This window comes from Gallinula chloropus, assembly GCF_964237585.1.
Source record: "Gallinula chloropus genome assembly, chromosome: 6".
In the NCBI taxonomy this organism is placed as follows: domain Eukaryota; kingdom Metazoa; phylum Chordata; class Aves; order Gruiformes; family Rallidae; genus Gallinula; species Gallinula chloropus.
In genome coordinates this window covers 26,526,441-26,550,909 of record NC_140091.1, presented here as the reverse complement: position 1 = coordinate 26,550,909, position 24,469 = coordinate 26,526,441, and the positions used below count along the sequence as shown (strand labels likewise).

Sequence of the window (24,469 nt, the reverse complement as noted above, 5' to 3'; positions counted from 1 at the left end):
TTTTGGCATGCAAATCCAAAGCAGGAAAGTTACACAGGCACATGGTTCCTGGGGTCTCCAAAAAGCATTTCAAGCAACCTGTCATTCTCCCCAGCTGTGCTGCTGCTGGCAAGAAACAGTTATTCCTTTAAGAAGCGCTGATCATCCCCTTTAAGAAGCACTGAACATTTTCTCTCTTGACACTAGCCAGCGTTAGGCTGGTCCAGATACCAACAGCTAAATCCAGAACTTTTCCCTGGTACTCCACATATCACATTCTTTATGAAAGGAGCAATACTCCCTACAGTTTAACAGTCACTCCTGGGCAGGCAGGTTTCCTTTGGCTAGTTATCCTCAGCTTTGGCAGGGCAGCCAGGGCTACTGCTGATAAAGGAGGAATTTTGACGCAACTTGCACGTACAGGTAAGTCAAAATTTTCCATAAGGTCTAAATCAGCCAGGAAAAAACCTCTGAGCTAAGTCGGGTCGCCTATACAGCTGATGCTAGAGAACTTCCTTATATTCCCAACTTGATAGCTGTTTTCAATCAAGAACAGCGTTTCCACTTTCATGCTCATCTCTTGATAATTAAACTAATGCCATGCTAAGCTGATGAATGCTTCCAGTTCCAGGAGTTCATTCCCATTTTCCCAGAGGGAGGTAAGAAACAATGAACCAGAACACGTTAAATTAGATTGACACCCCATGTTGGTATAGAAATCCCCAGTAGCAGAAGCAAGGTATTCCAACAGTTAATTAACCTTGCTCAAAAATTTGCAGCTTGTTTCCAGCCAAAGTTTTTCTACAGTACCTTCTGGCTACTGCAGCTCATTATTCCATTCCTGGCTAGAGTAAAAAGCCCTCTATTATTACACTTCCGCTGCTCCTGTCAGCAGAGACAAACACCTACAACTTCCACTTTGATAGAAGCATTTTCCATTATACCACGTGCTTTCCAGTCCCTTCACTGTTTTCATGGCTCTTCTATAAACCCTCTCCAATTTTCAGCATAGGATCTGCTATCATTTTACCAATGCAAGTCTGTTGCTGGGAAAAGCCTTCCCTTTATTTCAGCCACTCATTCATGCTCTCTCTCTTTCTGCCAATTTCAGAGCACATGTGATGACCCTGAAAAACAAATCTGATTAGATGCAAGCTAACATGGTGTTAGCTTTCATGGGGGGTGGAATCTAACAAAGCTCTCTCCCTTCCCCCAGCAGGAATTTGCATAGACCCCATACTGGAGATCTGTCAGAAAAAAAAGTAAATGGGGTTGGCCCAGAACATAAACCATCCTCTGTATGTCTCCAGAGGAAGTTTCACAGCAAATATCATCAGCCAAGCTCCAGAACATTAATGAAAACACAGTAAGCTAATAAATTCTTAACATCTCGCTGCAATCAACAGCTTGTGAGACTCCATGTACTTATCATGCTCCAAAACCAGGAACCTACAGGGGTTTGTTCATACGAGGCTAATATTGAAGGAGAGCTGGGAAGGGCACTATACACCTAGTGCTGCATCCAGTGCCATTTAAAGAAGAGGAAAATGAGGCAGATGAAAGGAATGCACCCTTCCTATGAAGTAAGAGTGGAGGGAGAGAAGAGAGAGGAGATAAAGCATATTTTCCTGTTCTTGGAATTCAAGCAGCAGTCAAAACTCTAGGTGCCTGGCCAGACAAATCATACTCAAAAGCATGAAAAAGTTTAGCTCTCCAAGTTTAAGTGAGATTGATTGGGAAGAAGAAAAATTAAAAATACTTAGCTGGAGTTAGAGAAGCAAGAGAAAATTAACAAGTAAAACACAAAATTCCAAAGGAAAAATCCAAAATATGAAGTTCAGCAATTTCTAACATTTCCATAATTAGTTTTACCTAGTTCTGACCACAATCTGCTAACAACAGTCTCTTTTCTTTTTCCTTCTTAACATCTCACCACGAAGGTTCCCCTTTTCCCAGTCCATCTGTCCTTCCTTCCTTCCCATTGCTCTCTTCATAACCTGACCAGTGCACATCTGCAGGTAGACTAGGTGGCCTTCCACCTCCAACCTCTCCACCATCAGCTATTGTTTGGGCACATTTAGGTATGGTGCTTACACAGGAACCTCAATGATTAACTTTCCTGAGGGTTGAATTCCAACTACTGAGCCCGCATCACCCTAAAGACCAAGGGGTGGTAAAGCCTCAGAAAAAAATCTTCCAACAGTGCTGCTGAACAACGAAAATCTGACATGAACAGTTCAATTCTCAGCAGTGTTAAGCAGCCTAATTGCAAATGAAGGTAGATGGCATGTGAATTTCAGTGCCTGAGAAACTTGGCCACCAAAATATATGTGTAACATGGATCTTAATGCTTTACAGTAAGTAAAAGTACTGGGTGCTAGTCGGCTCGCCCCCCACAAAGCAATCTCTTGATTTTATATTGCTTTAAGACCTGGCCACGGAGAAAGCCTTAAAACCTCATCACACACATCCAGCTCAGCACTCAGACATAATTTACAGCATACATACGTCCCCTGCAAGTCTGGAAGTAACAGCCAAGCTCCCAAAGGCAAAGAGACTTCAGCTGAAGTCCACCGCATTGGCCATCCGCTGTCGCGTATCAGAGACTGACAGTGATGTGTCCAAACTGTTCCATACCTTCCAGGTACCACCAACACAGCCCATCAGCAGGAGACAGGAAAATCCCTGGATAATTCACAGACCTGCAGTAGGCTAACAACTTCTTGAAAACTATTCCAACAGAGGGGAACAAGGTATTGTCCTGCACTTAAATTTGGGCAGAAATACTATTATTTTCAGTGTCGTCATTCAGTCACCTCAGTGCCAGCTTTTCCAGGCGGTGTACTCCTACAGCCAGCTAAACCAGCCAGCGTGCCCCCTCCCTCTCTAAGGGGAGAGGAAAAACATTACAGTAACCAAAAACCCTCACACCTTCCCATGGTATCTACAGGAGCAATGTAAACAAAGAATGTAACTGGTTGTAACAATTCAGGTTTACTTTCATGAATCTTTCCCTTCTCTTTTAGGTCAGTTCCAATAAAAACCCTGCTAATTCCAGACAGACAGGAGTATTTCAGTCCTCTTATACTACCTCACTAGGGTCCCTAATTCTGCTAACAAGCCTTCATCGCTTTTGCTGCCACTCAGCCTTTCTTCAGGACAGTTCAACCTGAGCTCTTTCTCTACCTCCTCCTCTCTCTTCCTACCAGCAGCCCCCCAAACTAGTAAGCCTGTACAACTCCAACCAGAGCCAAGGAGAAGACTCAGCACCATGGTCCCAGTGCCAGCATGGCTCAGGAAACTGGCATTAGCCTTGTCCAGAGCAAGCAAGGCTTACCAGCTCACATGCAAGGTAACCAGGAACCAGTGCTAAGTGGTCCTGTGTCACAAATTGGCTCCAGAACAGAAATAGCTACACCAAATTTCCAACATCCATTTCCCTGTGCGCAGCAGGTCTTGATCCAAGTTCTTCAAACTTTGTTTCTTTGCAGGTTCCCTTTCCTCTCAGTCTCAGCAAAGCTTCCAACAACCCAGGGTCAGAAAACATTCCAGATGTCAAAACTGCAGCGTGACAAACATTTTCCATTCACAAATAAATCTCAGCCAAAAAGTTTAAGCTGAACTGCTCACAAGAGCATCCAAGTCAACACTCACTACCCCAGCAGGTACTCAGGTTCTGGGCCTGAATCGTATTGCACTTCCCAGCAGTTACAGAACAAATGCTACTGCAAGTACTTCAGCGGCTGGCTGAGAACAGACTGAGCAAGTAAAGCAGCAGGTGCTCAGTGAGAGCCAGTCCCTGCACAATTACACATGTATGCTTCAGAGAAACACTTCAGCTCAGCAGCCTCAACAGGTCCGTCACCACAATCTTTCTGCAAACTGCTCCAGCAGGTCATGACTGAAACACACCTAATCGAATATGTGTAACAGCAGACAGACGTCTTCAAATGCTAGAACAAGAATCCTCCACTTCTAGTAAGTAAATGGTCTCAGGTTATCAAATCTGGAACTTCAGAATTGTGTCATCTGCCAAGTGACTCAGCAGTCCCCTCACTGATGAGGACATTTAGGAGGGAGCAGCAGGCATGCCCATGAGCTGGTTGTCACTGAGCACTGGAAATTCAGTGACCTACTCCACATCTACATCCCTCACTACTGGACAAAGCTTCCCAGGAAGCCAAACTGACCGAGGCAGCAGGGTTTTGTTATTCTTCCCAAAATGCAGTTAAGAAGCGCATTAAAAACTCAGCAGCACAGTATGAAGGTATAACTCCCCAGAGAGCACCAGACAGTAGAAAGATCACTGCCTTCACTCATACTGTATTCTCCACATGCACTTACAGATGCATGCACTGCCTCAGCCATTAAACACCAAGCTTAACTTCAGGGCATGCAGTGTGGGCCATTTCACGGCAACGCAGACGCTCTTTGCGTTTGCCTGTCTCAAGGTGACACTGGTATTTCTTTACTCAGCTCCGATCCATTCTGTTGCATTTGGTTAAGTGACATCACATGTACGTTTCTTGCACTATCACAAACCCAAGATTCCAAGGTCTATTCAGTAGTCAAAACAGATTTGTTTGTAACCTGTGGTAATTTTGAAAACCATTTCTACTGCAAGTAGAGAACACAGAGGCAGTCTCTTCCCAGTGAGACTGTCCACTCAGTGGAAAACACAGAAGCTTGACCTTGGGACTCGATGCAAACACTGTCTTCTATTTCTTTTGATCAACGTGAATTTAAGGTAGTTCAGCACACAAGAAACTTGGATTTCTTAAAAAGTCAAACAGTGAAACACCACCTAGTTTCAGGCCAACCATCACAGCTTTCAGCAGTTTCACAATACTGCTAGAAAACTGTTCTGTCAACTTGAGGAATTAGTAATCAATTCTGAACATAGCACTTCATGTCTTCAGGACAGCTGTACGACTTGGCATCTGCATGTGAAAAGCCTGGAAGGTGAGCAGCATAACCATGGGTGGAAATGGTTACCCAAGGAACACTTAGACATCAACAGAGAAGATGCACACAGACTCATTAGCCACAAAGCACAGACAAGCCAGCAGATGAAACTAAAAAAACCCCACTCTCCTAGCATAAGCTGAGCGCAGCTTCAAGGTCTTACCCCTGCTAGGCATCAACAGGCGCTTCTTCATGTTGCCTGATAGAGCACAAGTGAACAGAAAAGAGAAAAACATCACATCAGCAACCTGAACAGCAGCAGTTCAAAAAGTTCTCAATGTTAAAACACAAACAATAAGATATCAAATCTTTGTAAACTGTATTTCAGATAAGCCACATATAAAGCTAAAATTAAAGGTAAGAAGTGAGAAAGACTCTCTGCATCTCCCTCCCTGCTCAGCGCCACCGTTAAACCAACGGTTCCTTTCCCATCTTAAAGAGCGCTACCCTCCATGTTCTCACTCCTGTTAAGGCTATTTGAACAGACTTTTATCCTCATCTGACAAAAAGACTCCACTTTCTCTTCCCCAAAACTCTCAGGGCAAGAGCAATTCTTCAGATCAGAGCTCTGGAGTCCGTGCTAGGAACATCCTGTGTCTCTCTCCCACTTCAAACACCTTTCCTGTGCCTTTTACTCTTGAGGAGATGAAGCCCAAACACCACTGCACAGAGGTGCTCAGTGACAGAGGCAACAAAAGTGAATGCTCTGGTTCTGCATGAGGCAGGAACAAGGTTTTGCCACACCACATCCAGCACATCTGCCTCCTTCAGCTAAGCAGCAGCCTGCCTTCCTCAACAGCATGCAACCTCTGGTAGCTTTGTTGAAAGCCAGGTGATCCACACATTACAGAGCCACCTGGAACTGCACAGCTACTGCCTACAGGTTAAAAAGCTGTAAACCTCAAAAGAAAAAGGAAACATTGCTGGAAAAAGCGACTAAGGTTCCTGTCATACTCCTCACTGAAAAACTGAAGTTTCTCCTTCCCTATCCCATCTGTGAGGTTGGTCAAGCTCAGCAGAGTTCCCCAGCCCAGTTGCTTTATGTGCGTGCACAACCCTGTCAGTACACATCACATGCCTCACCCAGGAGAAACGGGACAAGTGATTTTACAGAAGGGAAAAAATTAACCTCCCTCAAGAATGAGAAGCCTGGAATTTATATAAAGGACTAGAGTTTTACATAACCTCACTGCATACCGAAAGAAAAGAAGAATAAGCCTATACAGACAACACACATGTTGCAGAAAAACATTTACCATCCATTCCGTTGTGTTGTTCGTAACTTCTTTTTCCCAGGATGGTTGGGGACCCATTATTAATGACAGGTGTAAACTTAGCAGGAGTCAGATTGTTGAGAGAACTGGACAAGCTCTTTGCAGGATCTGGTTTCGGAGGACATGGATGAGACTCTGTTGCAAAACAGCAAGGTGGGGGTTTTTTTTATTAGTGAAGATACTGGAATTTTACATGAATCTGAAAACAACCTGCAAACTTCCAAGATGACCAAGTAAACCTCCCCTTATATGCAAATTATCTGTCAGCAAGCTTGACTGGAAATTGCTATTATAAAAAGGATTTTATTTAGGAATTCGCCCCTACTGCAGATGTCAAAACCAACAACAAAATATTTTTCTAAAATCATAGTTGGTAACAAAAGCACTTTGCATCTACTTCCAAAACAGTATTCTCTAACAACTTGGGATCATTCTGGGGGTGCTCTACATTAAAAGCCATCTTCAAGCAGTCATGCGACACCCCTACACTTTGGGGAAATTACAATTATGCCAGTTTGGCAATTTGTTAAACACAATTTCTAAACCAGCCAAACTGGTGGGGATTCAAAGAAGAATGAAGAACACAGAGTCCTAATTCAACCTTTTGCCCAAGGCAGAGATCAAGTACACGCTGTTCAACCAAAAAGGTTTTGAGGAAGTTACAAGTACCAGCAAATGGGAACTTCAACCCAGTTCTTCTCTAGCAGCCCCAACAGCTGAGTAACATGTAACCTGAAGCACCCTGAGCAGGACACCTCCAAAAATACATTCTCACCAATCCGTCAGCCTCCCTCCATTTCCTTTGCTTGTTTCTCCCAGCTCAATAGTCAAATGAAGACCCTGATGCAGCACTAATGCAATCTCAGCTACAGTTGGTACAAGTAATAAAAGCAGGATTTTATCCAACTGCAAATCTTCTCCCTTTATTCGGTTGCACTATATATAGCCGAAGGTTTCTCAGTCTGTGTACCTCATTAGTATTGAGTAGAACATCATCATCAACAGGGAAGCAGTAAATATTTAATAAACCCTGAGCCTTACGATATTTCATCAGCAAAAACATTCAAAGAAACCTATGATTTAGTCCAGTGTTTCTTATCAGAGCAAAGAGGCAGTCGATTCCCTCGCGAGTCTGGAAGCCTTAGGAGTACCCCTGCCCAAGCAGCTTTCTGCAGCGAGACTCGTGTCAGACCACTGTAACATCCCGAGACACGACATCAGGGTGTCTCTAGCAACTGGCAGCACATGGGGAAGTTATTTCATTTGCAGTCAGTGCTGGCATGTCACAGAAGCTGGCTTCTTTCAGCACCTAAAACTTACACCATGGTCAGAGCTACTCAGTACTCCCCCACAGATCAGCTGATGAGGCCCAAGGCCTCAAGAGAACTGTGAAAACAACAACAAAAAAAACCCCAAAACAAAACAAATTTGCCTCCCATACTGACACAGAAAAAACCAACAAAGAACAGAAACGTTGTCTAGCCCCTTGTCTAGCTCCAGCACAAAACAGCCAGCAACTCATTCACAAGCTGCAGGACATGGTGCTGTCCTAAACCCAAGAGGCTCCTTGAAGAACCCTACTGTAGGAACTGCCTCCAGACAGCTCAAAAATCAAAACAATGGGACTCACCAATTGTTCCCAAAACATTACACTTGTGCCTCCAGATGGTAGCTTCTGCCCACATACATCAGAGACCACAGCAAACACATGTGTGTGTGTCCCCCACACCTGAAAAAACGTTTCTGGTACAGCTCAGCGAGCCCAGTGTGGACTGCTGAACCTCTAAGTCTGACAAATTAAGTAGGAAAAGGAAAAAGGACAAGTTTATGGGAAGGTTTCCATGCTTTGGTTTTGTTTGTTCGGTTGGGGTTTTTTGGGGTTTTTTTGTTTGTTTTTTTTTTAAATCCAGAACCAGCATCTAAATCCAGAACCAAATGGAAAAAGAAATAGTTAGCAGAATTAGCTAGTAGGGGAGGTTTGTGTTTGGTGAGGGGTTTTTGTGTTTGGTGGTGTTTGGGGTTTTTTTAATACCTAAATACCGGAGTACTGCTTCTAAAGGCTTTCGAACCACTTGCTTTAATAGCAATGGGTTTTCTGATGCCTCAGGTAAACGTGCTGTGCCTGTAAAATAAAGAAAAATAATTAGAAGGTAAAAACATTTAGCTATTGTAGCAAAGCTATGCAGATAACAAGTGTCCTGAAAGAGCTTTCCAACCAAAAGGATTTTACAGGTTGCCAAGACATGCTTGCAACAGGACACAAACAAAGAATGCTAAATGTAATAGCAAACATGAATATTTTAAAACAGTTAATGACTTTTTAGAGTTACTTGTCTAGCCTACAGCAGTCTGTAAGCATAGCTAGATTTTGTTAAACCAGCATCTACATGCAGGAGAGCATCTCAAGAAGTTGCAACTCAAACTTTGTAGGAAAGGAATCTCAGAGGGCTCCTTCACAACTGGGTCCCAGCTGCATCTCCACTCACATTCTGCTTTGATTGCTGCGCTGTTAATAGGCAGGTAGGGATGTCTTGCAGCATGCCAAGGGCGCAAGATATCTCGACACAAACGTCGGGCAATCCTTGTCAGTTTTGTTGTGTGGAGATAGAAAGCTTGTCGTGTCTTCATGGCAAACTTGGGACTCCCGCTGTTCCGCACGGGCACGCCATGAGGACTCTAGAAGGGAAGAAAAACAAATAGAGTTTCTAAAAAACAATTATTAGAAACTATGGGTTGAAGGAAGAGAAAGAATATCGCACAAAGTCACTCTCAACTACTGATTCACAGGCCTAAGATCAGAAAATGCAGATTTTCATACAGATGGAAGTATTTTCAGCTCAGCTACTCCCCATTTCCCACATCCTACCCATCAACATCTGGAATTTTCTTCCAAACTATCTCAAAGGATAGAGCGAAGGTAAACATTCTCTTTTCATGGGAAAGTGCTCATTTCTGTGTTGTCCCAAGCTTTAAGCTGGATCCAAAAGCCAGACCGAAAGAAGTTACCTGATGCTAGCATACGATTTAGTGTTTACAGAGCCAACAGAAAGGCTCTCAAACTTTGGGTGCTTAGAGTTGCTTTGGATATAAAATGCGACCTCCTTATAAAAAAGCCTTTGTAAGAGCATCAGAAAGTAGCTATATGACTAAAATACACACTACAAACTCACTTCCCAAAGCAAACCTGCAGCACATGGGAATGTTTGGGGTTTTTTTTGTCCCTTCCAAGTTGCAAGAATTTCTGTTAAAGTCTTACTTTGAATGCATTTCCAGAGTGGTCAAATATTCACTGCATGTAATAAAGAATAATACTGAAAGACCTTTATCTACTACAGACAGCAAGAGCAGGATCTTCCTGAAAAGCACCTAAGTCAACCCAGGAAATAATGAAAGCAGTATCTTGTCATCTCAAACTTGCCCACAGTTGGAAAACAGAAGGAAATTTCAGTTTTGGGAGAACAGGGTTTCCCCTTTCTGACTATTTGCATAATTTTTAATTAACAAACAAGAAGTACAAGGCTGATAAAACCTGGCAGTTGTCTCAGTAACTGAATATCTTCAGAGGGCAGACAGAAACCTGGAAAGGACAGAGGTTAAATGAAAGAAATAGAATAGAAAGGGAATTATATATAGGAAAGACTAGGAAAAAGGAAAGAATAACCTAAGACCAAAGTTGAGTGTGTACTGTCCTTTTGTCTATGTGATGCAGCTACTTTTTCCCATCAGCAAAATATATGATGCTTCCAGACTGAGCTTCCACCAGATTCAGAAAAATTTCAAGAATTTTGTTTTTTAAATAAAAGGGGAAATATTAAACAGAAGGTCATGTGGTGCTTATTCAAATCTATCCACAGGAAGGAGATTAATAAAGAAGAATGTGATGAAGTAGAAAAACAAGATAAGGGATGTAAAAAGCCATTAGCAGTTTGGGTATCTAATGTTGCATGTGCCTTGGGAAAGGGAACAGGTTTCAGGAAATAATGAGTTCCTTTGGGTGGGGGTGTGTGTGTGTGTGGAATAAGTCCTCTCTCCCCTACAGCAAAAATCATGGAAACCAAATACCAGAAACCCTGGCTGGCATTTCAGTTCCTGCCATCTTAATTAAGTTATCCCGAGCATTTGATGGCTAGTTTGCTAAACAAATGTGGGTTTTTTCCTCCCCAGGGCAGTACTTGGCAACGAATTACTTCTCCGAGACATGAAATACCAAACCCAAAGACAACAATGGAGGCTGAAGGCATTCTTTTTGCTGTTAAATATTTAAGAGCAGTGAACAATTGGGTTGCTATCATGGCACCTAGCTCACCTGGCAGCCTGCTTTGCAGATACCTACCAAATTATTACGGTTTGGTCCTGGTCTCTCCCCATCTAACCGTGTTGGCATTTTCAAGCCACCGTATTTCTTCCAGTACGTCCAACAGGATGCACAGAGGCGACACTGCATGTTAGGGGGACCCCAAGAATACCACTGGTAAGACTGTGTGGCTAGAGATAACAAAGGTGGAAATTATATATATCCTTAAACAGGATCACTTTTCAGAGCTTATTCTCTTTAAAACCATCACAAAAGAAAACCCACACAAAGACAGTGCAAACCTCAAACAGACCTTAAAAACCCGGTAACGCCTTTACTGTCATCATCACTGTTACATGTACTTGTGATTTCAGCAGAATTAATTACACACATAAACACCTTTATCATCCTACTGGTTGGGTTTTAACATTCATGCTAGGAAAATTTCCTGCCAATGAAACAGAAAGCTCTCTTTTTGCAAGATTTACTGCAGAGCACAGGAGAGGGAGGACTGTCTTCAGGAATTCCCCATACATTAATTTTATGGCTAAAGAACATAAGACATCTGTGACTTGACTTCTCATATAGTCCAGCACGTCTAAAGCCTCCCCAGGAAGGAGCATAATCATAAGAACTCAGTATACAGACCAAATACAACCCTATCTGATATTCTGAAATCTACTTTAAAACGATGAAAAAACTTCCAAGTTCATACCTTGGCCCAACAATTACCTGCAACTACACAGGATGCTTACTACCTCCCCCTTTAGTACTTTGTAATTTTATTTACAAATGTAACACAAAAAACCCCTTTGCTTAAACACTGCTATACCAAATTCTGTCCCTCCACCCCTCCAAAGCCCCCTCCACCCAACCCCCACCATAAGAGAGCTTTTCTCTTCCTGTTAGCAGCACAGCGCTCGCGCTCTCTGCGCACAACTGCCATAGTGGCACATCACTTACTATAACAGCTTTCACAGGCTCGTCCTGCTCCTGTGTTCTGTGCCTGGACTCCAGTACCATTCACCACTCCTGGTTTGACATTATTTACATTGATCTGGTTAGGGTTTGGCTTGTTACTTAAAACACAAAGCAAAAAGGAGGACAAACATTAGTTGAGGTATGCAATTTCTTACTTGACTTTCTTAAGTATGGCCTCAAAATGTTTGAATTCAAGTTTCGTTCCAGCAATCTGACTTCCAGTAGTATTTAAGTAACACCAATAATAAAAATAATAATTGTTAGTTGCCATTTCAGGAGGCCCAAACCATTTGAAAGCACGTAAATAAACCAGTAAGATACCTACCTGGCCTCCCCATCCCAGACATTCTCATTAGGGGACAAAATGATCTCACTTACAGATCACTCCCAGTCTTCACCATGAGAGACACTGTACTTTTATCTCTAAAAAAGAAGGCTGGGGGGTGTAGCAGGAGAGGTAGGCAGAGAAAGGGTGACCTTACTCAGGGAAATATAACCCTGAACCGCAGTCACAAATATTCCCACGTTGTCTTACTGGAAAAGTTCCCATCACGTAGCCACAATCTGCACGAGCAAACCCAAGGTACTGAACAAAATCCTTGGCCACGGCCTATCACTGAGATTTCATGAATATGGGCCACCTGAGAAGTCTTCAGCTACAGCCTTGTGCTTCTAATAGAAAGCACTAGGTTTCCACTAAATAGGAGCACTCTGAAGACCTAATATCTGCAGAGCAAGAAGCACACTGATGGTTTCACTAATACATTATAATATAACATCTGAATCACCTCAGGTCATCCCTACAACCTTAGAAGTGTTGACTCAGGGAAACAAACAAAGTAAAGAAGGAGGAAAAAAGAAACTCCTGGCAGGAGCTTAGAGTGGAAGGGTGAACAAAACCTTGGCACAGAGAGCAGTATGGAACAGCACAAAACCTCTGCAGAGGAAGGGATGTCTGAGAGGGAAAATGAGGCAGCCAGAAAACCCTTGGCATGGGAGGGAATAAGAAGGACAGAGTATCGCTATCTCAGGGACAGGACTTCTGGGGAACTGAGGAAGACGAGAGAAGTCACACAAGAAGTTTCAGACAGGAATACCCAAGGGGCTTATAAAACATGCAAGGACTGCTGGGTGCTGTTAGGACCTCACCTCATAGAAGCAACAAAAGGCAGGCAGCCTTTGGTGCCATGCTCCCAACACGAGCCCAAACTGTAGTGCCAATTACATTACCTGAAGGGAACGAACAGGCATACTCCTTTGATTTCCACGTAATAACCCCGTGATTCAGACACCACTTATGCAAGCAGAAATACCTTCAAACAACTCCCTGAAAACACGTTTTCTTAGGCATCAGTTGCACGCTGACACCGGAGTCACAGGGATTTCACTGACCCAGAATGCTTAATACTTTTCACCCTGGCTAGTGCTGCAAAAACAGCAGTGTGGGAATATGGCCAAATTCATTTCTCTCTAACAGGGCACCAATATTAGGTTTCACGTTCTCAGCAATGACCCCAGAGGAAAGGAGTTCCGAGTGACTGAATTCTGAAGACAACTGTCCCTCACAGCTCGAGAACAAACCCAAATACCACCACAAACCTTACACTGCCCTGGGAGCCACACCATCCTTCTCCTCACATGAAAATGTCCAAACCGGCCCCGAGAGCTCAGTGCAGCTCCTTCTCTATAGACACAAACAAGATCCGACTGTGAATGACCTACAAGGACCACACGCACTTTGCAGAAGGAAGCAAGAGAGTTATTTGCCCAGCCTTAGAAACTTCAGAGAAAGAGGCTACATGGCACAGGAACATGGTAAATAGTTCGTTCACACTGAGCAGCCAGCATACAGCCCCCAAAAGAAGCAGGGAATAGAAGAGAAAATAAAGGCATTCACTTAACAAGCCTGACTAGGTTTTCTTCTCCTTTTGCGTATTGATTTGCCTGGCTCCTACAAGGATTAAAGTGGTTTTGGGTGCTTATCAGAATGGCCTGAAGTTCTGACACCACAGATGGCCGGAGAACTGCAGACACACTAAACAAAAGGGAAGCTGAAAGGAGGTACATTCATGCTACCCAGCACCGTATGCAGGGATGTCACTATGGTAACCTGCTGCAAAAGAACTTTTGCCAATGATTCACTAGCAAACTCCATGTGCAAACATTACCAAGATGCTGTAAAACAAACAGTTCTCAGAGATGCACACTGTTACAAGCAGTGCTGCTCAACAGAGTAAAGAAAACTAAGCTTCCACCTCCAGGTCTTATGGCACAACGTGAAGCACATTGCTTCCCTTCTGTACATTGGTTTATCCCGATTCAATGGAATGTAATAATGTAGATTGATATAGATGTGGCTTAAGAGACAATTAATTAATGTAACTTTAATATCAGATGATGGCGTGATTCTGGCTTTTTGAGGCTTCAATCCTCAGAAATAAGCTGACAAGGTGTCTGAAGCCAGCAAAGCATGCAGAAAGGGTTTGGGTTTTTTGAGCAGCATGCTGGGAAGCCCTGTTGTGAGAACAGCGCCACACACACTGGCATGCACTCCTGTAGTAAGCTCACAAGCTGAAAGGGGGGTGATGGCCTGACTCCGCTGTCCTCTCTACAACCCTTATCAAACTTGTAGCTCAAACACAAGCAAGAGGGATGCAGGGGTAAGAGCTGATAGCTGCGTGGCACTAGTCACAAAACTGTCATGCTGTAGTTGTGACAGTAATTTCACTTCAGGATTCTGGAACAGCACAAAATTAAGGTAGCTGTGAAAGACAGTGCGCCGCTCCAAAGCCAGGGTTGAGTTTCACAGGGCAGTAACGATAAAATTTAGGCTGCTAATGTCTTTATCCTGTGAGAAAGGAAAAAAGTTCTTAATTGTTGATATGTTAATTAAACCTGTTTGGTATTACCAAAGCCTGCTACAGCTATTAACAAAAGAGCTAGATGAATAACTGGATGAATCATTAGGCAATTAATGAAGCTGAAGTGAAAGATGCAAATAAGGTAGGGAGAATACTGATGGTGCAGTGAACTGTCATTCTCTGCTCTTACGTCAGCAATGGGTTTCAGTTGCGCTGGAGCAGTCAGTTACACCAGAAGAAGGATCATGAGGTACAGATTTCTGGGCTGTATTCTGCAGGAGGTCACTTCTCAAAGAAAGGAATCAAGGTGCTAGAGCACATACATGAAGAAGGCACAGGAAGCAGCCATCACAGACTGAAGACACACTTCCCCCTCCTTGTCCCCACCAAACCCAACCTGAGCCACGCAGAACACCAAAATCCATCACTACGTGACTGATTAGCATCTGACCCGCATCTCACTGAACATTTTCAGTTGTTAAAAATACCTATGAACTCCAATGAATGTTTCCTGTTATTCAGGAAGCCATAGCGGTGCTAGATGCAACACAACATTTAAGAAGTAAAGCCTCAGAAAAAAGAACAGTTTTAAACACTCTGTAAGGAACATAGACACCATCTACCCCTAGGCATCCAATCTGGGTGTCTGGATTCCTTACCCAGACATCAGAGAGGCAAGCTCTCATCACAACTCTCCAGGCTTCTGTAAATACTTCTAAGAACAGGTCTATGAGTGCTAAACTATGGGCTTTGAAAATGAGAAGCTTTCTCCAATAAAATGCTGGAAACTGCCAGTTTAACTACAGCAGCTACAAAAGAAGGAATGACATTACACCTTTAAGTTTTCCATGCTGCCATGGGCCTCTGAGTAATTAAACACGGAGGGGAAAAAGTCTTGCTCCTCAGGCAGAAGACAACCAAGAAACAGATGAGGGAATCATCTTGTAGTCATCCAAAGCTTTGACCTATTCCTCCAGTTTCCCTATTAAGTTCAAAAAAGGAGGCAGGGTAGGGAGAGCAGTATTCCCCTACTTTAGGCAGCATTTGAGGCTTGCCAAAATGCTTTGAAATTCTCAGCTGAAATATTGTAAGTGGGATGCATTCATTTACATTTTACAGATGTAAATTTAAAATTTACTTTTTACATCACTGCATTTTAGAGGCTGGGGATTGTATGGAGCGCTTCATACTCCCTGTGCTGCTCTTACCCCCTCTGACCAAAGCAAAAAGAGAGAAAAGCCCCACAAAATTGTTAAGTCTCAGTCTTCATGATTTGCAGATGTCCTACTCCCCAAAAGCACCAGCTACACAACCAGACTGTCATTAAAAAAAGCAGCAAGTAACTGGTACATATGATGCCCATAAGATTAGTAAAAGCAGAATATGACTTCCCCAACAGCCTGAGGAGAGTGCTTGGGTACACGCTAGAAGGAGAGACTGATGCTCCACCTGCAACAAGAAAGATCTCCGAGCCCTGTGCTGGCAGATATCAGGATGAAGTGTATAAGAACATGTAATATCTTTGTGCACTCAGGATTCTGCTACTGCTTTATTTAACACCACTCCCACTGGTAGAAGGATTGCTACAGAAAAAGATTCTTCTCAAGTATTTTCTGAATGCAAATTCAACTGGTTTCATACTTCCTCCTTTCCCCAGAAAAGCAATAAAGTGCTTTGCAACCTAAGGGATGCATTACAAACCCATGCATACAAACACTGGGTTCAGTCACATCAACTGCAGGTAACTGCCGCAAAACCAGGGCTGTTCTTGGAAATCGGCCCAGAAATGTTTAACACCCAGGATGTTGGTTTGGGACTTGATAACCTTCCATCAAGTACCTGCATGACCCTGCACAGGGTACCTAATCCCTCCATGCTTCAGTTCCAAGTTATAAATTTAGGGCACACTCTCAGGTTAAAAAAATATTGACTACAAAGCTTCATACAGAGCTGTTATTTTTCACTGTATAATATGTATTTATCAGACATGATAAATAACCTTTGAAGACTGTTTCTGTTGTTTTTCTTATTTCCCTCCTTCCCCAGATTCTCCTACTAACATCACAGGAAAAACAGAAGTCTTATCAGTGGAATAGAGTCAGAGAAAAAAAAAACCAAAATAAAATTGTTTGAGTCTGATATCCTCCTGGGTCTCTCTTTACAAACAATTTTACACCAGTTACTGTTAGAATAGGTTTCACTCAATCAGCTGACTTGCTTCTACAGAGGTCTTGTGACAGCCGACATCAAGTAATTTATTTTCAATGTGCCAAGTGGATCATTATGGTTCAAGCCTTGAAAGAGGAATGGGCTCAGTAACATGATAAGGACAAATCAATAACATTGATATTTAGATCTCCACACCATGTATTGCTATTACAAGCCAAGAATATGATCTTCTAGGCCACAACATAACGCAGATGCAATACAACGGTGCTGAAACTTGAGTAGAAAAAATATTTTAAAAATCTTATAAAGACTTAATTATTGCTGTATCTGGAGGTATTAAGAGGAAAAAGCAGTGGGATAAGACACAGACAAGTAAGTCATGTACACAGTTGTTACTTTTCCCGATACACGAAGGGATGCTGAAGGAGGGGGAAATCCAGCACCCATTTTATCAGCTAAACAATATGTATGTTAAGGTATAACACTTACAAAATCAATCGTGACTGGAAATCAAAGACAGAGACAAAAATAGCAGCCACATGGGTAGAGACAGAAGTCTTTTCCTGAAGTAAGAGGTAAACTGCTGATTTGATTATATTCTCTAGATAGCAACAAGAATTATCTTGCTGAGATGCAGTATTGAGGGATAAGACAGCACTCCAGACAGCCATTATCAAATGAGCACTATAACCTTTCAAATATAAAGCCCTACCTACATACATTATAATCCAAGAGCAACAGCAAGACTCTTGTCTGCAATATCCTTTTGCATTTGCAGTCTAAATTACATTGGCTTTTGCTTTACAGGCTTATCGCTTTGCGAATTCATGTTTAATTTGATGTCCGGTGTCCCTTGCAGAGTAACACCAGCCAGAGAAAGCAATGCTGCTGAAAAACTGCATGACAAGAAATCTACCTGGCTTCACTCTGAATATTACACCTAATTTTTAGTAAGTTCACCTGAGAGATATCAATGGATTTCAAAGCAAAAGAGAAATCGGGGATCCTCTATTTTTCCAAGAGATAAGGGATTGTCTTGCAAGCTACATATACCTCAAGCTTTGCCTCAAGTAACAGAACATGTGGCAGGAGTTCATAAATATTTAAGATCCCATAAAAGAGTAAAGGAGTTATTTGGGATAATACACATAGGAACATATCTGGGAGTGACAGTGAAAAGAGAAAGGACAGGAGAGAGTTAAATTTCCACACTAAAACAACTGTTGACTGGGTTATGCAGAGAAAATGCATGAGAATAATCATATTGTACTCTGTGAGTGTGTAAATATATAAGGTAGAATCATAGAATCTTATTGGTTGGAAAACACCTTTAAAAGATCATTGAGCCCAACAGTTAACCCAGCACTGCCAAGTCCACCACCTAATCACATCCCTAAGCACATCATCTATGCAGATTTTAAATACATCCAGGAATGGTGACTCCACCACTCCCTCAGGCAGCCTGTTCCACTGCTTGACAACCCTTTCAGTGAAAAAAATGTTCCCAATATGCAAGTTAAACCTCCCCTGGAACAGCTTGGAGCTGTTTCCTCTCATCCTATTGCTTGTTACCTGGGAGATTAGACTGACCCCCACCTACCTACAACCTCTTTTGAGGTAGGTGCAGAGCGAGATAAGGTCTCCCCCTCAGCACCCTTTTCTTTGGGATAAATAGCCCCAGCTTCCTCAGATGCCCTTCATAAAACTTCTCCAGACTCACCAGCTTCATTGCCCTTTGGACATACTGCAGCACTTCAATGTCTTCCTTGCAGTGAGTGGCCCAAACCCAGGACTCAAGGTGCAGCCTCACCAGTGCAGAGTACAGGGGGATGGTCACTGCCCTGGTCCTGCTGGCCACACCATTTCTGATACAGGCCAGGATGCCGTTGGTCTTCCTGGACACCTGTGCACGCTGCTGGCTCACGTTCAGCCAGCTGTCGACCAATAGCCTGGGTCCTTTTCCACTGGGCCCCTCCTTTTCCACTCCAGCCACTCTTCCCCAGGTCTGTAATGCTGCATTGGGTTGTTGTGACCCAAGTGCACGATCAGACACTGAACCTTGTTGGCCTTGGCCCATCAATCCAGCCAGTCCAGATCCCTCTGTAGAGCCTTCCTGCCCTCAAGCAGCTCAACACTGCTGCACAGCTTGGTGGTGTCTGCAAATGTGCTGAGGATGCACTTGACCCCCTTGTTCAGATCGCTCATAAAGATATTAAACAGAACTGGCCCAGCACTAAGTGCTGGGGAACACCACCTGTAGCCAGCCACCGACTGAATATAGCTCCATTCACCACAAGTCTATGGCCACGGCCATTCAGACAGGTTTTTTTTTTACCCAGGAAAATGTACACCTGTCCAGGCCATGAGCAGCTTTTATATAGATTAAAAAAAGGACATTAGGAAACAGCCACACATTGGTCATCCACTGATGACAAAAACAAATACAAACCTACTTTACTGAGTAGTTACCTAACTACCCTTTTGTCCACGACCCGGCTTGACCTGCCACCCTCAACTCTTAATCTGTGCAAGAATAAAAGTTAGAAGTAACGGTCCCTTGAGGATGGGAACATTATACAGGATGAAGGAAGTGAGCAATGTGACAGCAGAGCATCCTAACTGGGAAAGCCCCAAAGGGAAAGTTCCTCGGTGGAGGAAACACCCTCTGTTCCAGAAGTGGAAGGTCAGCACGTGGGAGCAGCTTTGCCTTTTGCACACTGGTAAGCAGCAGTGTAAGCATACTGGAAGGAGGTCCTGCTTTGTTCTAGCCAGCTTTCAAATACAAAGCTATCGTGTTTTCTTCCACAGGGCAGCCAGTTGTTTATCAGTATTAGGGTGGTTAGCATTAGCTTGGTTAAAATAAAAAGGAATTCAAGCCTATTGAAGCATCAGCAACAGATTCATTATATTGGTAACCTAATTTAATAGTTCTCTGACATGTGTTCAGCTCTGTCTCTCATTATGTGATTAAAGCAAATGCATAATACTGGCAGGCTGTGGTAACTGTTACATTAGACCCTCTACAATCAAATAGAAAACAAAATATTTTTAAAAAGATACTTACTAGTTGGGTATATACACTTGTTTTAGCTTGCTTTCTGCTTCTGCTGCTTTCAATCGTTTCTTTAAGAAAGAGAAAAGAAAAAACAGTTAGACTAAAAAGAAAATGAGGACAATTTTACCTGGGAATCAGTTACCTACCTGTAATAAGTTTAGCACTTATTAACAAAGTTTTCCTTTCACTGAGCAGCTACCACAAACTCCTTCTCCAACTGGAAAATACCCACTGAAAATAATTGTGGGCATCAAATAAGTATGTACACAGCTTTTCAAAAGTCAGAGAGATGGCAATCTTCTATTTATAAGGACAAACTTTTAATTCCCATTTACTTCAACATAAATCCATGCATTGTTCCTCCCACTGTTGTTTGGGTTTTCCCCCTACAAAGGATGATCTGAGATACCAGTCTGTGCGTGTTCTCCCTGACAATATTCACTGACTGGACAATACCAGGTATATAAATGAGCTCACTCCTCATAAGCTGAATCAGTTCACAGAGTTTGAACAAAGTTGGTTAAAAAAAAAGGGGGGGATAAGCTAACTAGACCAAAGAACCAGCCTCTAATGAAAGACACCACTGCAAGGAGATAGCAAGGCACTTAACAGCAATGTGATTAAAGCAGAGCACATAGAAGAAGCAGGCTTGCAGAGCATGTGGATGTGTATTCAGAAGTACACACCATTTGCCTCTTTACACAGCCCTACCTCAGTAAAACCATCTGTTAACTTCCAGCCACGTTTCTGGAGTAAATTAATTACAGGACCCTTTCAATAGGATGTATAGAGTAAATTCCTGCAGAACAGCATTGCTCCTTCTCCCTGCCCCCTCAGCTACAGCTGGGTCCTTGCCAATAGCCCACAAGAACACGGCAGAAGTAGACAATTAGCGTGAACTTAACCACTGGCCAAGAATTCCTTTTATAACTCAAACCTTCGCACCATTTAAAAAGTGCAAGAGACATTTTCTCTTTATTACACAAGCTATATTAATTTAGGGTGAACCTCTGGAGGCCTCCAGTCCAAACTCCTGCTCAAAGCTGGGCCCATGCCAACATCCATGCCGGTAACAGCCATCTGCATAAAGCCACGACAATATTTTCCAGACAAACCAGCAGCATGGTGCTATTCTAGACAAAAAGATTAGCTGAACATTTTCTATGCAGCAGCCTCAAGGCACAGTCTAGGAAAATAATTGCAAAGCTAAAGTCAGTATCTTCATAGACACAGGAAGCACCAGAAAATGTAATAACATTGGAGACTGTCACTGAGGAACTGGACAAACATAAAATCCTTTGTACGGGGACACAACGCACACAGGCAGGAACAATGAAGTTTCCCGTAAGCATAAAGCTTGCTTTGATCAGAGGGACAGTCTTAAGCAACAGTTTTCCATTTGACAGCTGACAGTTCCTCACCAAAGCTCTCTAGACTCCCAAAGAATTCCCCCGCTTCCCTTTCCCTGCAAATAAGAGCCAACCTATCTTAGAAGTCAAAGAATGAAGTTGTCAGGTAAGAAACTTTGGAAAGTCATCCAGAGACTGGGGTACAACTTCAGAGAGCTGCATCCAAAGGCTGACTTCTTTCTGCTGATGTAGGCAAGCTTCCCAGACTGCTTCTGTTACGTCTTGTCCAGGACAAGGACAGCTGCCTGAAAACTGTCTTCAAGAAAACCCAAATGAAGACTTCCTGGAGACAATCCTTATCAATCCCCCAGACTTGGAGGAATCAATAAATCAATACTGGCAACCAGAGATGGAACTAAAGAGGTTCTCCCCCCCAGCGCAAACCACAAACTCAAAAGCTGAACATTTTCAAAACACCCTGCTCAAGTCTTCTTATGACAGAAACCAAAGCATCTGGTGATGGGCCTCTCAGCAGCTTTAGGAACTCTCCTCTACCTTCCAGAGAGATACTACTGCAAAAGAAATTAGCCTTCAACATGATGTACACTCTTAGGTGCATTTCTGCTCATGCTGTTCCACCTGCAGCCTGCGCTGGGAAACAGGTCTTCTCTCCCCAGGCACAGACTACCAGAAGCAGGTATATGTCAGCAGATGAACAGCCTCTGAGCTCATACTCTCCCCAAGAATTACAAGAAAGTCTGACATCAGATATTGATAAACAGCCTAAAATGCTGCTTGGTGAACTCTGTACAAGAATCATACTTCCTTGAGGCCTAAGCAGGAAATTCAGGGAACTTCCCCTGGTAGAGAACTATGGGTTCTTTTTTTTTTTTTATTAAATTTCTAGATTTCCAGATTGTGGGTGAAAAGCTGACGTTTTCTTGACAAAAGCTCCCGAGGGGACTACCTAGAGTCATTATGTTATGACAGTTTTGGAAATCAGTGAATGGGAAAGCTTCATGCAAGCACAAAGCATTACCACCAGCTGAAATAGTCTACTATCCTCAACACAACGTCACTTGCTTTGGAGACATGGTTAATGTAGTGTACTGAGAAACATTTTAGTACACTGGTGATGAATGTTAACCTCACACCACAGATCATCTCTCTGACAACCAGGGTGTGAGTTCTGAGCTAACAACTGCCATAAAGTCACCTGGACCTATCAGTACCCAGCAGGGCACACAGCATACACCTCTATTATCAACTAATGCATGGGGAAAACGGGAGGTTTTCAGAAGGAACCACAACGTGCTCGATAAGAGGAGGCTGGGTTTGCACTATGTGTGGTTGTGGACAGTCAATAGACCAGGTATGATGAGTTTCCTACCTTCTGACAGCGCCTGATACCAGGAGGTACAAAAGGAAGAAGCCTGAAACGTAGCCATGCACAATTTCAGAATCATCCCCTCACAAAGTGCTCTGCTGAGTCCTTTGCCAGTTATTAATTGATTTGTGCCTGAAGCATATTTACACTATAAATTCCTAATGTTGTCTGGTGCAGTTAAGAACATCCTCATCCACAAAAACCCCTGAACATCTGTAACTTTTCCTACTAGCTTGGACTAAAAGCAATCTTTTGTCTTTGACTTATTTATATACGCACATCTTAAGAACATCCTCTTATTTACCTCATCATATTCTCCCCATCTATAAAAGGCAGATATTGGCAACTTGTCCATCCCAGAGGGACCAAGGGATTAAATTACTAAGCACTGAACAGTTGAGCTGGTGAAAACATCTGTCCTATATATATATATATATCTCCTCTCTCTAGATTATACATATTTCATCCTACCCACTGAGCTTGAAAGAGTTTTAAAACACGTGACATATTGAAGCAAATGTTTGCAGTCATTTGCTAAAGAGGGAACAAAAAGAACAAATAAGGGAAAAATGCAGGGATGGCGGGGGTATTTCAACATCCACAATGCAAGAGTCAGGTTGGTAGGCAGCAGGGGGATGCCTCAGACACCCTCAAATGTGAATACTTTATTAGTTGATGATGGGAAAGGTAGTCTCCAAGCAGCATTTTCTGGATTTAGATAACTTTCACACTGTTTACCATTTTTCAAAACTCTGAACACACAAGTGCTGCTGGGAGGCCAGGTGATGGGACACAACATGTCCCAGTCCATGATGCATTTGGGAGAAGTGTTTCCAGCTGTTTGTGCTCCAGCAACACATCTCAGCACTGATGCAGGGTACCTACCAGCCCGTCACCTGTGTGCCAAAACTGCCATCACTCCCTATTACTGTAGGCTTAACAGGAGGTGTTTGGGGATCAAGTGTCCTACGTATGCTGAAAAACATTCCTTTGATGTTACTCCTACTTTGCTAGCACACAGTACTTTATGAAGGCTAGTACATTAAGATATCACTCTCAGATAGGTACAAAGAAAGTTTGCTTTCCTTAACAAAGATGTTTTCTATCTACACCAAGATTTAAACAGAGCTTCCTCCTTTAAGCTCCCTACCTCGTGTAACCAGATACAATGGCATTTCCACTTTCTCTGGTATCTTCTCATCATCACGCATACCTTAGAACTGATTTTTCTCTGTCTCTTCCTCCTACACTTCTCTAATGGCACTTCCACATAACCTACAGAACACTAGAAATTCATTATCTGATCTTCCTCTTGAAGTTACATGCTCCTCAACACAAACAAAATGTAAAAAATAAATTAAAGCCTTCAACTTTCAGAAAGCACATAACTAATTCAGTTCACCTGCCACCAACATGTCCTGAGCAATTCTCAACCACTTATCACACTTGGAAAGTGATATGTTTCAAAGTCAGGGCCTCCTCTCATGATATGGAAAACAGAAGCAGCATTTAAAGATCTTAAAAAAAATAAAACTCACAACTACATAAGAACTCAACCTTTACTTTGAATGTAAATGTAGGCAAAACCCAAGCACCACATCAAATCTTGAAGACTGGGGAAGCCACCAAACAGCAGCTACTCTGTGGATGCCATTTCAAACCCTCCTGAATCAGAAATACATGGATTGACACAGGAAATCTCTCTGAAGAAAAGGTTGCATTCAAAGGAGACACAGGATATTGAATTTGGAACGCATCCCCCTCTTTCTTCAGGACAACTCTGAAAGGGTGTATTTAACAGGAAAACTCTTGGAATCGCTTTGGACAGACGTTCAGAGGAGCTGACATCAGACCACAAATTCTGTGTTGACTTTACTCCTTCTAGCAGTTCTGTTCTCGGACAGTCACTCCTCCTCTTGAAATGACTGAACTCCTCGTTACGCTGGTAACCTTTAAAATCACGGTATAGCCAAAGCCAAATAAAAATTACTGGATAAGAGAACCACGTGCAGGCTCCAAAACAAGTCAATTTGCTGTGTACCTCGGTCACAGTGTCTGACTCACAAGACAAGGAAGTGCTGTATTAAGCCTTTCGATCTTAGATACACCAAGCGCACGTATGCCTTATTGTTCAGCTCTAAGAACGGGTCTTCTG

The 24,469-nt window shown here is 42.8% G+C and overlaps 1 protein-coding gene across 1 annotated transcript in view; it reads right to left on the bottom strand.

Moving 5' to 3' along the window:
* MTA1 (metastasis associated 1) overlaps positions 1-24,469 on the bottom strand; it is a gene marked incomplete at its 5' end in the record, with an annotated part of 85,040 nt that overhangs the window by 15,164 nt on the left and 45,407 nt on the right. The window contains 7 exons of the mRNA XM_084265890.1: positions 5,108-5,143; positions 6,201-6,353; positions 8,251-8,340; positions 8,705-8,894; positions 10,552-10,703; positions 11,476-11,591; positions 19,588-19,646. Coding sequence (XP_084122016.1) covers positions 5,108-5,143; positions 6,201-6,353; positions 8,251-8,340; positions 8,705-8,894; positions 10,552-10,703; positions 11,476-11,591; positions 19,588-19,646 — 796 coding nt within the window. The remainder of the gene's footprint in view (positions 1-5,107; positions 5,144-6,200; positions 6,354-8,250; positions 8,341-8,704; positions 8,895-10,551; positions 10,704-11,475; positions 11,592-19,587; positions 19,647-24,469) is intronic.